Genomic DNA, 11,972 nt, shown 5'->3' with positions numbered 1-11,972 from the left:
GCTTGCACCTACCTTACATTTAGTACAACCAATGAACTGAGGAAGTCTATTGGACTGCTTCACTGCAATGTTAGTGGCATATTTATCTGCAATTGCTACCTTAAAGAAAAGATCGCAGCAGAACTAAATTCAAAGCAGTAAAAGGCTGAGCTGCCCAACTGACCAGCAGCAGATGATAGTTATCCTCTGCAGGACTTGGACTGTTTGTCTCTGCGGGCAGTGTGAGCAGGCAAGGCTCCAGGATAATTCCTGCTGAAGGTTCCTAAGTTAGCAATGAACTTCAAACAAAAAACCCAAACAAACAGTATGGAACGCCTCAGCCTAAATCACTACAAAAATACCAAAACGATCAAAACAAGCATTGAGGCCAACACATTAGGCAGCCTGACTTTTAAGAAGCATTTCCTTAGGATCACATTCACTTCAGCTTTACTATCACTACATTAAAAAAACATAACAGAAAATATGACTGAAAAGAGGTCGGGTGGGTTCCAGAACTTCAGCAACAGCTCACAGGGCAGGGGAGGCTGCTGGACTCCTCAGCACCGAGCAACTACCAAACACCAGTAAGAACAGATCAGACAAAGCCATGATATTTTAATACAACCCAATACTCTAATAAAGTATTTTATTGTCACCAACAGGAATTCAGTAAGATAACAAAGCACCCAAGGTTTTGATCCTTTTACCAATGTGCTACGTGCTATTTAGAACAGAAATTTGCTTCAACGTGAACATGGTGGGGTTTGTATTGGATTTTTTTTAAAGGCACATCTTAACATTTCCGTGGCTGTTGAATAATATCAATTCTTTTAGGCAGCATCAACTTCTCCAAGGAAGGCAGTGGCTTTTGGTGAGCAACTTGTAACGCTGCTGCAGGGATATTGTGGCTCATCTGTAACATTAAAATGGGGAAAAGAAGTTGTAATGAAATACAACTCTTCCTCTGTTCGCTTCCTAAGCTTGATCATATGAAGGCTGTTTAGAAAGCATTGTAAAACCTAAACCTATAAAGCTCAAGGGATCAACATATCAAGACTCAGTGACTGCACATTTAATAATTTCTGGCCTATATACTGATACAGAAACCAGAGCAAAAACTACATCCCAGAGTTAACAGCGAGTTGCTTCAAATTCTTCCTTTCTGATTCAAACAACCATCACAGTAGCATTTAGTTGTTATTTTCTAAGCTTTTGAGGAAGCTTTATGCTGTAACCAGCAGTAGAAGAAAGTGCCAGATAAGAGCAGAAAAGATAGGAAGGAGAAGAAAAACAGGATAACTACTCACCTTAACAAATAGGCTTAAGCTAAATTTCAAGATCTACCCAGCAAAGCTTTGATCCCATCTGTTGATGAAAGGCTCATGCTGAAATATGACTGATATGTTTTGGTTTTTGTTTGTTTGTTATTTTTTTAAACCAAGCTCTACAGATGAGGAAGTCCTTGTATGTTTCTCAGTCTGAAGATCACATATGTATGAAAAATAGATGAGAGCTGTCAGATCTTCTGATTAGCATGCAAATTAAAAAGCCACTTGTTAAACCAGCTTTTGCAGTGCGTAAGTGTAAGACTCTGCACCAACAACCCAGCAAGAGATACTGGACAGTATCTAATGACAGAGCCATAATAACGCATAGAAGGGTCGATCAACAGATTTGTGACACAGAATCCAGTATAACCTCACAGTATTTCCAAGGGAGAAACGAAGAAAATGACCATCAGGCCTCAGGTGACAGAAGTGCATACAGACCAACAGTGGAATATTCTGGACCTGTTGTCTCAGTGACTTGCAGTAATTTGACATTAGCCTACCATCTATGCTCTTCTCATCAACATTACTCACTGCCTTTCTAAGCCTTCTCTTTGCCAAGTTGAATCTTCAGAGAAGCTAAAGCTATTTCTATAGCTGGGTGATGCCAAAGACTGTGGGTTTTCTTTTTGGCAGAGCTGGGGTTACAAGCCAGAACATCTTATTATGTCACTGCTATTTTTCCCCACATTTCAATACATCTTCAAACGTCAGGCAACAGCGATTTATGGGAAATAAAGCTTTCTGATATTCTGTCTTTAGCTTCACAGCGAGGTCCTGACAAACACATATCTAGTTCTTCCAGGCCTACTTACTTTGCGCAGCACGACATCCATGTGGTGAATTTTTGAAGCACTGGAAACACTGCAAAGAAAGAAAAATAGTATTTAGTATTCTACCTTGTAAAAACACTGGCAACTGTTTTTCATACTGCTTAATACAAAGTATCTTGTAATAGAAATTCAGGTTTTGGAGCTAAATCCCTTAACTGCATTAAAGAATACAAGAGTATGACAAGGAAAGTGCCATCTCAGAACAGAGAAATGGCAAATCCATATTGTTACTTTTCCTTTTTATATATACAGAAAAACCTATATAAAAAAACCCTTCAGTACTTCAGGAAGGGGCTTTATAATGCACCATGGAGTAATGTCACAGAAGTGTAGCACTGGAGTTCAGACCCACAAGGTCTGACTTGCCATCTTCACTTTAATCTAGGCCCACAAAAGCATTCACGCTCTGCTGTGGGTGCTTGGAGAAGGAATTTTTCTTCCAACATCAAAACCTCTCAAGTAGTAACTTTGTGTATGAGAATATCCCACTACTTCTTCATATTTGAATCCTGCAGAATAGCCACATCACCAGCATTCCGAATGAACAAGCTGTGGATATGAAATAACTTGCTCAGCATTAAAAGACTGCACGTCCTTTTAATAATACCATTACTTGTATTGATAGCTCTGTAGCTTAAAGCAGAGTCCTGACAGATGGAACGAGACACTTGAACTGTAACTCTTGAAAAAGCAGGTACTGATGTAGTGAAGTTAATGATTCTGTGTCTGCAGCAAGATACATTTCCAGCTGAAATTCCAACCTAGTGATTGATAATAGCTGTGTTTCTACCTTGTCTTGTCCTTTCCCGTAGCCTTGGTATTCCTCCCGGCAGTCACGGCTTCTTGCTTTTTAGATGCTCTCACACCTCCAGGTTTGACTGCAAGAAGAAAATAGAATTTACGTAACATTACAGATAGAGCAGCATGCTAGACAGAGAAGACAAAATAATACACCCAGATAACTGTTAAGAAAAAAAATTCTTTCACAACTTGGCTCTATTTTTACTTCACTTACATGTACACATGGGTACATGAAGTAAACCAAAGAGAGCCACCAAAAAGGAACAACATGCTGTCACAGTGCACTCAAACCAGCTCCCAGAAGCTGTAATCAGGGAGTCAGGGAAGTCAGTGGAACTTATAAACCCTGTGAACTTCTGCAATAATCAGTCTCAGATGGAAGAGATTCCAATTTAAGTACAGGAAAAAGAATCCACAACTCCAAACGTTCCAGTTTTGAGGCAGCAAGAAAAGTTCCATGATTTATACAAGGCATTTCAGAAGAAAGCGAGCAATGCAGGTAAAGAACCAGGGCATCTTACACTTGTGTCCTAACAGCTTTAATTATGCTTCATTAAGATCCCTGCCAATCCCAAAACCCATTAGCACTAATTAAAGCACGGATGATCTAACAGCAACAACGTAAGCTCTGAGCCTCGTCAGATTCTTCAGCTCTGAACAAAGACCGCACAAACCATCTGAGACACCTTCACGGTCACAACGCTGCTTCCAGTTTTAACCCTGCCAACACGAGGACGAACGAACTCAGGAAACATCCAGCTTGTTGGAACGAGCTGCTCCATAAAACATCGCGGATCCCATTACGGGCACCGATAAGCAGGACCGGAGTTTGCAAATACAAACACTGAGGGGACGGGGACACAACGGGGACACGGCGGGGTGAGCCCGCCCGGCCCGGGGCCGCCAGCCGCGCGCTGAGCTGCGGTACCGGGCGGAGCAGGAACCGGTTCGCAAACACGGCCCGGCAGGTCGAGCTGGCACGGAGCCACCGGGACGGCACAAGGAGGGAGCACAGCGGGACCCACACGGGGCAGCGGGCACAGCCCCGGGCCGGCACCTCACGGCGGGGCGGAACACGGCCCGGACCCGACGGAACACGGCCCGGACCTGAGGGAACACGGCCCATACCTGGCATAACACGGCCCATACCTGCGGTAACCCTTCCACCTGCCGGCGGTCCCGCCGCTCGTCGCGTCCCGCGCGCCATGTCCGGTCCGGTGAGGCGGGGCGGGGCGGCTGTAATTAAAGCTCGTTCCACGAGGGAGCGACCAACGGGCGGTAAATGTCGCCCCGCCCGCCCGGTGTGCGCGGCACAGAGCGCGGAGCGCGCTGCTCGTGCCCGGGATGCTCGCGGGAACACACCGGGCGGTCACACACCGGGCAGTCACACACCGGGCAGTCACACACCGGGCAGTCACACACCGCTCGGTCTCACACCGCTCGGTCACACACCGGCTGCTGCTCCGTGAGGCGGCTCCGTGCCGCGCTCCGCTCAGGTGCCTCCACACGAGAGCGCGGGGCTGCGCCGTGAGGAGCGGGAAGGAGCCGCCTCCAAAGGGAGCAGAACTAAGGGGCCTTTATTGCTCCGTGACGGGATTTGGAGAGACCGGTACCGATAATGGAACAACCGGCGGTCAGTAGGTGCTGTAGGATGTCAGTAGGTGCTGTAGGATGTCAGTAGATGCTGTAGGATGTCAGTAGGTGCTGTAGGATGTCAGTAGGTGCTGTAGGATGTCAGTAGATGCTGTAGGATGTCAGTAGGATGTTGTAGGATGTCAGTAGGATGTTGTAGGATGTCAGTAGGTGCTGGGAGTCCTTTCTGCCGTGTTTATAATCCCCGAGTTACAGCCCTTAATCCTGTTTAACGCTACATAGAACCGTATGGGTGTCCCATGCAGAAATAGCATCACTCACGGTCAGTGTCTGAGCAGCCTCAGAATGGGATACAAGGGCTGGGAGTGGGTGCAGAGCAGAAGGAAATGATGCTGCACCCCGTGCATCAGTGCACCGACACTAGTACTGCCATGGCTCTTAATGCACATACACAAGTACTGCCATGGCTCTTAATGCACATACACAAGTACTGCCATGGCTCTTAATGCACATACACAAGTACTGCCATGGCTCTTAATGCTGTCGCTGTAATCCCTTCCCGACTCACAGAGCACAGCCTCCATGCGCTGTGACGAGGCCGCCTCATTCCCTGCAGTCACATGGAGCAGCCCGCAGGGGGCAGCAGACGCTCAGCGGGCGGCTGGGCGCAGTCACTCCGCGCTGGGCGCTGTACGGGGTAACGCGGCCAGGAGCTTTAAAAACGTTCTTTGTTTGCTACTGCTGTGTGAACATTTAATGTCAGCAACGTGGGCAGATTCGAGACGAATCGCTTCTTGATTGAGGAATGGCCTTATTCGTTGTTTGAGGTAATAATTGTGTGCAACATTCAGAATTAGATAAATCCTCTTCCTCAACAATGTAGTAACCTGTCCGGGTGGATGACAGCTTTAAATAGGATCCATGTAAATAGAAGCACTGGGGAATTTACAGCCAAGAAATACGTATTTAGTTCCCATACGAAGCACTCACGTATGATGGATGGTCTTTGGGCAGAGGGGAAGTTGTCAGCAGCCAGAACTTCATGGGATGTGCTGAACTCGTTTTCCTGCATCTCCGCCCACTGTGGAGCTGCACCAGCTGGTTCTGGATTGACCTCCCTACCTGACTCATTTAGGACATAATGAATGAACCGTGACTTATTATGAGCCATCTGCAATGAGCTGCAGGTTTTTTGCATGTAGTCCTAATAGAGATCAATCTCTTCTCATAGTGTGACTACTTTGTGCTGATGCTCAGGGAGATCGTGCATTCCACACTCCCAGTCAGGAGAAATACACTCACGAACAGCTTAAGGATCCAGCTGGAAATCACCTCACCAGGGTCCCTGCTGCTTGTGTTATTCTTTTTCATGCAATGCACATGAAGTGGAACCGACCGCAAGGAGATCTTTCCCATTGGAGATAACTGGCATGTGTAAGGACATGCACCAGTGCTGAGGGTGCCCGCAGCTGGCAGTGCCAAGGGCTGTGCTGTGGGATCTGAAAGTCCCCTGCTATGCTCCAGGTGGAAGCACACCTGATCAGGTTTTGTGAAGGCAGCACAGCCTGGATGATTACACCAGAAAGTCTAATTATGATGCAACTACAAACTCTACTGTTATTAAAATGCCATAAAAAAATCTAAGTAATCATATATATAGGTTTGGGCTGGTAGGGACCTGTAAGGTCATTGTGTTCTAAGTATGATGATGACTTCACCCGACAGTCCCCCCGGGACTTAAAATATACAAAGTCTGGAGCTCGTTGTGTCCTTTGTGCTTTGCCTTTGTTCTGTGCAGAATTCATGACACAAATCCATAAACGTGTCACGTCAGAGACAAGGACACAGACTTAGGAAAAAACCACCCATTTCCATGACCATCAGTTGGAATTGGCAAGGCTCATATTGCAGCAGCATCACATGGGATATGACTTATTACTTGAACTCCCTAATCTCCAATTATGCAAATTTCACTGGAGTCACTTGACTTGAGCAAGAGACTGGAGTCATTTCACTCACTGGAGCATCCATTTCTTTTCAATGCGCTCAGGGCATTCTAATGCAGGAACATAGTTTGGTAGCTCATGAAGAGTTACCTTTTATTTTCTCACAGAATATCAATCTGAATGTAACACAGTGAACACAGTGCATCTTCAAAGCACCTGCTTTCCCTTTCTGCTCCTGGCCCTTCGCCTGGCCCAAGCACCAGCCTGCACTCTGAAGGTGAGCAATGAAATTACACTGTGCCCTGCTTTTCCCCACTTCCACACATTCGGTTTGAAACCACACACAAAGGGAAAATAACCAACAAACGTACTGTGGAGATGACTGTAATCAGTGCAGCACCGAGACAAAGTGTGAAAACACATCCATAATGAGACCATTAAAAGCCAAAGAAAATGACCAGGACAAAATATATCTGGCACATCACAGAAGATCCAGTCGGGTGCCCACCCACGTCTTGCTGCTTTTCATCCTGATTAAAGGCTCAGGAGAGAGGTACAAATGATTCAAAGGTGTCAGCAGATTCCAAGGAGATCAGAGCAGATTGTGATCCTGTCAGACCATTCTTCATTATCCAGCGCTAATTTAAAGCGCCGTGGGACAACGCGGCACCAAATAAATGCATTTGGCTCAGTCAGTTACAGGGTGCCAGATGATCAGCACTGATCCGCATTCATCTTTGCAGCAAAGCTCGTGCAGGACTCTGAAGGCAGTTAGGACTATGGCGCAAGAACAATGACCGAACTGTTCTTACCAGAAACAAACTCAAATTGAATCAAATGGAAACTCTTTCCTACCTTAAAAGGAGAAAACTGAAGTCCAGGAAAGACAAGGCACCACCTGCACAATGCTGCCCCTTGGTAACATGTCACACTGCAGTCAATGGGGAGTTGCTTGGCTGTGTAACAGAGGTTAAGACCCAACTCATTCCCTCTGCTGGGCTGTTAACCCCCTTGTTTCTTTCCCCTAGTGCAGCTGGGGGGCAGAAGTAGCCCCAACCAAGTAAGGAAATTGAATTTAATTGGAGCAGTTCTGCTTACATTACCTGTCATCACTGCACCAACACAGATGGGGCATTTGCAGACACTGAAAACCGAAGAAATTTGCTCGGATGGGGAACAAAAACTAAGAACAATATGAAGTCAACAGACTCTACAGCGTGAGGAGAGTTACCTGTATCATCAGTGATTTGGGTTGTAAATAAATCCAAGGGAAGTGCAGGCAAACGGGAGACTGTACGCGCTGAAAGCAAGGAGAGAGAAATTTGATTGGGGGGAACAAGGGGGGGAGCAGAGGAGTGCTGGGAAGAAACTGCGACAAACCCCAGTTGTCTGTAGCCAAAGTGATGGGGGAATAAAGGGTGAGCAGGACGTACCTTTGTGCTTTGCTGTGCCAGCCTGACACCTTTGGAACATGTGCACCGTGCAATGCTGAGACAATGGCCAAGGGGATTCTGATACGTTTAACCTGATGAAGAAAAGCAGCTGCACTTTGCATTGCCAGTATTTGGTTCTGAAATACCACACGCCAAAAATGACTACAATAAAAGAACAGGGACCAGCTTTCCATGGATGAGACGTCCATATTTATTGTTCTTCCATGTGCATAGAAAATGGCAGTGAAGGTTTTTGTTTGTTTTTGTATGAAATATGCAGAGAATGGAATGGGAGAGGTGCAGGGATGCTGAGCGGGACGTTGTGCTTCAAAATTATGCTCTTGATTAATTGAGATCTATATTAATTTATATCTTTAAAATTTATAACATTTTCTTGGAATTTATTTTTTTTTTGTGTACGATGTTTCAAATCTCTTTCAGAATGACACACTGCATTACAACTGGATGGCACTTGGAACCAATGTGGCATTTCCATATTTACACCAATGAAAGAAATTTACACGACATAATAGCATACAATCTCCACATTTAGTAATATCAATAAAACAAGGGCATCCATTTTATTTTTTTCTGTACAAACTATCGGAACAAGACTTTTATTCACATAAAAAACAGGCTTCATTTGCTCTGACCTACACACTTTCCAATTCCTTTGACTCAGTCCTCAAACCTTTCATCACATGGCCCACACCCTCACCAGACTACAGAAGCTACAAGTGATAATACCTAACATCTAAACAGAGCAAAGAAACATCCCTTCCAGTTCTTCTCTCTGACAGTTCTTCACTCCAAAAAAAAAATACAAAAAAAAACCCTGCAAAACCTAAAACAAAAAAACCCAAACCAAAGCCAAATGCCCTCCAAAACCCCAACCAAAAGACTTCCTTGTCTCCTCTTTTATTTCACCTTCAGATTTCATAACCGGGACATCAAATGAGGCCACTCCATTTCTTCTCAAGCACGATGAGAAAAGTACTGTTGGTTTTTTTTTTCCCTTTGATGCTACACCCAGGAGTCGGGTGAACCTGGGTACTGTTCTGCCCTATAAGAAGATCGTCTGGTGGAATAAAAGTCTACATAATTTGTGGTTGATTTCAGTCCATACTGCGTCGTGTAGTCTGCGTTAGCAGGAAAGTGAACTCGATCATCAAAGTATGGGTCCTCGTAGCTGTGTGGGGACTGCAGGTACAACCTGTACGCGTCGCAGTTCTTTCTGTTGGTGTCTTCTTGACTGTAGTACAGTTGTTGATGCTGTTTACAACATGAAAGAAAAATAAACTTTTAAGATGTAATTAAACAGAGAAAATGCTTGTTTCTGGAGCTGATATGCATCACACACACAGCTTTCCCTGGGTAGTTAAGTGTAGCTCTTCCAATGACCACAACTGCATGAAACGCCCCGAAGGCTCCAGGTAAAACTAATGCAGGGAAAACCTCTCAGCCTGTCGGCAGGTCACTGCCTGCATCCACTGCAAAGCCAGTAGTAACCCTCAGCTGTGCTTTCAGGGCATGTGTAGAAGGTACAGAACCTGACTGTAGCTACCAAAAGTATCTGCCAAGCCAGAAAAGGGGTCTGGGATCCAACCGTGCTACCAACACGCTGAGATGTGGGTTATCGAAGGAAAACACAGCGGTGAGCTGGCAATGGCTTATGTACTTCTGAGCACTGTACTGCTCAGCCGTGTAGATACTCTCCACAAAACACACCCTGACCGTACAAGGTGTACTACAGCTCTTTAAGGTCCCATTAAAACACTGTAAGCTGAGTCATTTCAGTATAGCTTCAGAACAAAGCTTCAGACTCACCTGTAGCCGTCTGTTCTGCTCTCTGGCTGGTGAGGAATAGGAACTGATATAAATTGGCGACGTTTTGCTGGAACCTGTGAGGAAATAGGTTTTGGCATCATCTTCACTATCTTTTTGTCCCTGTGCTTCTACTTTATCTCAGCAGTAGTTAAGCAGAAACCCCAATGCTTCTTTTCCCCATGCATGTGTCCTGCTGAAAACCTTTATAATGAGGAAATATTGCTCCCTATTTACTGACATCTCTTATTTTGTGACTTGAAGAAGGAAAAGCAAAGTCCGGGAAGTGTGAAATCCCAGTTTAGCTTTATAAAAACATAACAATATATATGCATAGGAAAACAATGTTTGATTCTGAAATATGAGGTGTATAATACATTTTCTGCAACAGATTTTGAAACTTAATTTAGTTTTCCAAACACCTCGTCTCCCAGTATATAAACAGATCTCCCCTTATTCATAGGATCAAAAAATGGCTTGGTTTGGAAGGGACCTCAAAGACTATCTGTTATTCTGGTTCTGTTTGTCATTTTAAATAAAACAGCAGAGAGATGTGAAAAACCTCTTTTGTTCTTCATGCAACAAATAAAAGTGAAAACAACATTAAAAGCAACATTTCTGCGAATGCAGCTGTCCATATTACGATTGCATGAACCACACATAGAAGGAATATTTCCTTATTGCAGCCATGAGGTCACCCAGCCAGTACCTACCAGTGTACATGTCTTTATGAGTAATGATGTCGCCGTGGTTGGTGTAATACTGCATAGAAGGCTGTGTTCGATCGTATTCGGAGCGGGGTTCTCTAATTCCTAATAAAGCCGGTGATGAAGATGTGCTGCCAACTGATGAGAGAAGAAAGGCTGTTACTGCACAGACTGATCAGCTTTCTCAACCCTGACCTTCTCCTCATCCCTTCCTTCTCCAAGCACTGGCAAATGAGATGAGCAAACTCACGGGTAATGGCCAGAATTAGTGTACGCCCTTTCCTGTATGAAGGACTGCAACGGTGAGAGCTATCAACAGTGCACCGTGGGATCATCACCGATACTTTTACAAGCATTCACCACTCCATAATGATTTGAAATAAGTAAGAGAGTGTACCCGTTTCATTTTGGGTATGACTTCTGGAGAACTTTCTGTAACGTAACTAATCAAATACAAATGTAATCATTCATTTCTTTGTTAAAGTTTATGATTTTATTTAGGTTACGCTGAAATGAAACCTTCAAGTCCATCATGTCACCTGGGACAGGTCAGAAAACATTACACTGCCTGGCTGAGTTCATCCATGCACAAACTTGTACTATTTTTCTTTCATTATCACACACAAGTGAATCTTGGCCACTTGGTCAGCTCCTGCTGGCTGACAGACATTGTACAACAACACAGCGCAATCCACTGCTTTTACTACAGTGAACAGATGCAGAAAGTTTGTACAGCTACCTCTTTTCTTCTTCACAGATAACTCAACTGCTTTTCTTCTTCCAATACTTGTGTCCTTTATATCATATTCACGATTCTGGGTTATCAAGAATAGCCTAATTACTGACATTTCCCTAGCATTCTCAAGGCTAAAAAAGCTAAACTGGGGGAGTGTCACTCTGAAAGAGGTCAACTCAATGCATGCACAGAGTGACTTTAACAGAGAACAACTGCTACAGACCATGTACAAGGGCTCTATCACATCTGCTGTGCCTGCTGCAACCTGCAGGGCTGTTCCCACGGTACTCTCTGCACCTCCATCCTAATAGTTTAAGTTGGTCATGCTCTGGAACAGAAGATACCAGTATGTGCAACTTATCACCTAGATCTAAGAGTACATAGCAGCTGCCTTTGGTATCATGAGGTTGGAGAGAGACAAAGGGATGTTCAGGACAATCTCTTGGAACCCCAAAGGGCTGGGAGAAAACTGAACAAAAAGATCTAGAACTGAAGACTATCATCTTTAGAATGAGAAGTCAAGGAGAGGCCATGTGAGTTCAATGAGATACAGGGTATCCCTTCAGTTGATCTCTTGGTGTGTCTCACTGACCTGACTGTATGACCGGTGACATCTGCTGATTTGCTGTTGATAACGAGGGATGGGATTTGAATCTTTCTCGTTCCAGTGTCGACACCGGTGTAATGAAGTGACTCTGATTCCATCCGTCCTGTGCAGTGGTAAAAGGCGACAAACAGAAATTATTGCTTTACATTATCTTGGGAGTTTTTAGACAACAATTTTCCAGT

The 11,972-nt window shown here is 44.6% G+C and overlaps 2 protein-coding genes across 10 annotated transcripts in view; both read right to left on the bottom strand.

The window, feature by feature from the left end:
* Positions 1-592: 592 nt before the first annotated feature.
* DAPL1 (death associated protein like 1) lies at positions 593-4,314 on the bottom strand. 2 transcript variants are annotated; one of them, XM_015869307.2, is made up of 4 exons: positions 4,073-4,314; positions 2,934-3,021; positions 2,126-2,174; positions 593-895 (listed from the first exon to the last, which is right to left on the bottom strand). In XM_015869307.2, the coding sequence occupies exons 1-4, from the start codon at positions 4,149-4,151 to the stop codon at positions 776-778; spliced, it is 336 nt and encodes a 111-aa protein (XP_015724793.1). In that variant the 5' UTR covers positions 4,152-4,314; the 3' UTR covers positions 593-775. The 2 variants fall into 2 exon arrangements, with proteins under 2 accessions (XP_015724793.1, XP_015724794.1); XM_015869308.2 differs by having other exon boundaries at positions 4,094-4,290.
* A 3,789-nt stretch (positions 4,315-8,103) lies between these two features.
* Positions 8,104-11,972, bottom strand: part of PKP4 (plakophilin 4) — a 42,293-nt gene continuing 38,424 nt past the window's right edge. For 7 of the 8 annotated variants that reach the window (XM_015869288.2, XM_015869289.2, XM_015869290.2 and 4 more), the window contains 4 exons: positions 11,776-11,893; positions 10,454-10,585; positions 9,744-9,817; positions 8,104-9,188 (listed from right to left, as the gene is read on the bottom strand). In XM_015869288.2, coding sequence (XP_015724774.1) covers positions 8,940-9,188; positions 9,744-9,817; positions 10,454-10,585; positions 11,776-11,893 — 573 coding nt within the window. In that variant the 3' untranslated portion in view covers positions 8,104-8,939. The remainder of the gene's footprint in view (positions 9,189-9,743; positions 9,818-10,453; positions 10,586-11,775; positions 11,894-11,972) is intronic. The other variant, XM_015869291.1, reaches the window with a different exon arrangement.

This window comes from Coturnix japonica, chromosome 7 (assembly GCF_001577835.2).
Source record: "Coturnix japonica isolate 7356 chromosome 7, Coturnix japonica 2.1, whole genome shotgun sequence".
Lineage (NCBI taxonomy): Eukaryota > Metazoa > Chordata > Aves > Galliformes > Phasianidae > Coturnix > Coturnix japonica.
The sequence above is the reverse complement of the archived record's forward strand: the minus strand, read 5'-3'. Positions and strand labels throughout refer to the sequence as shown.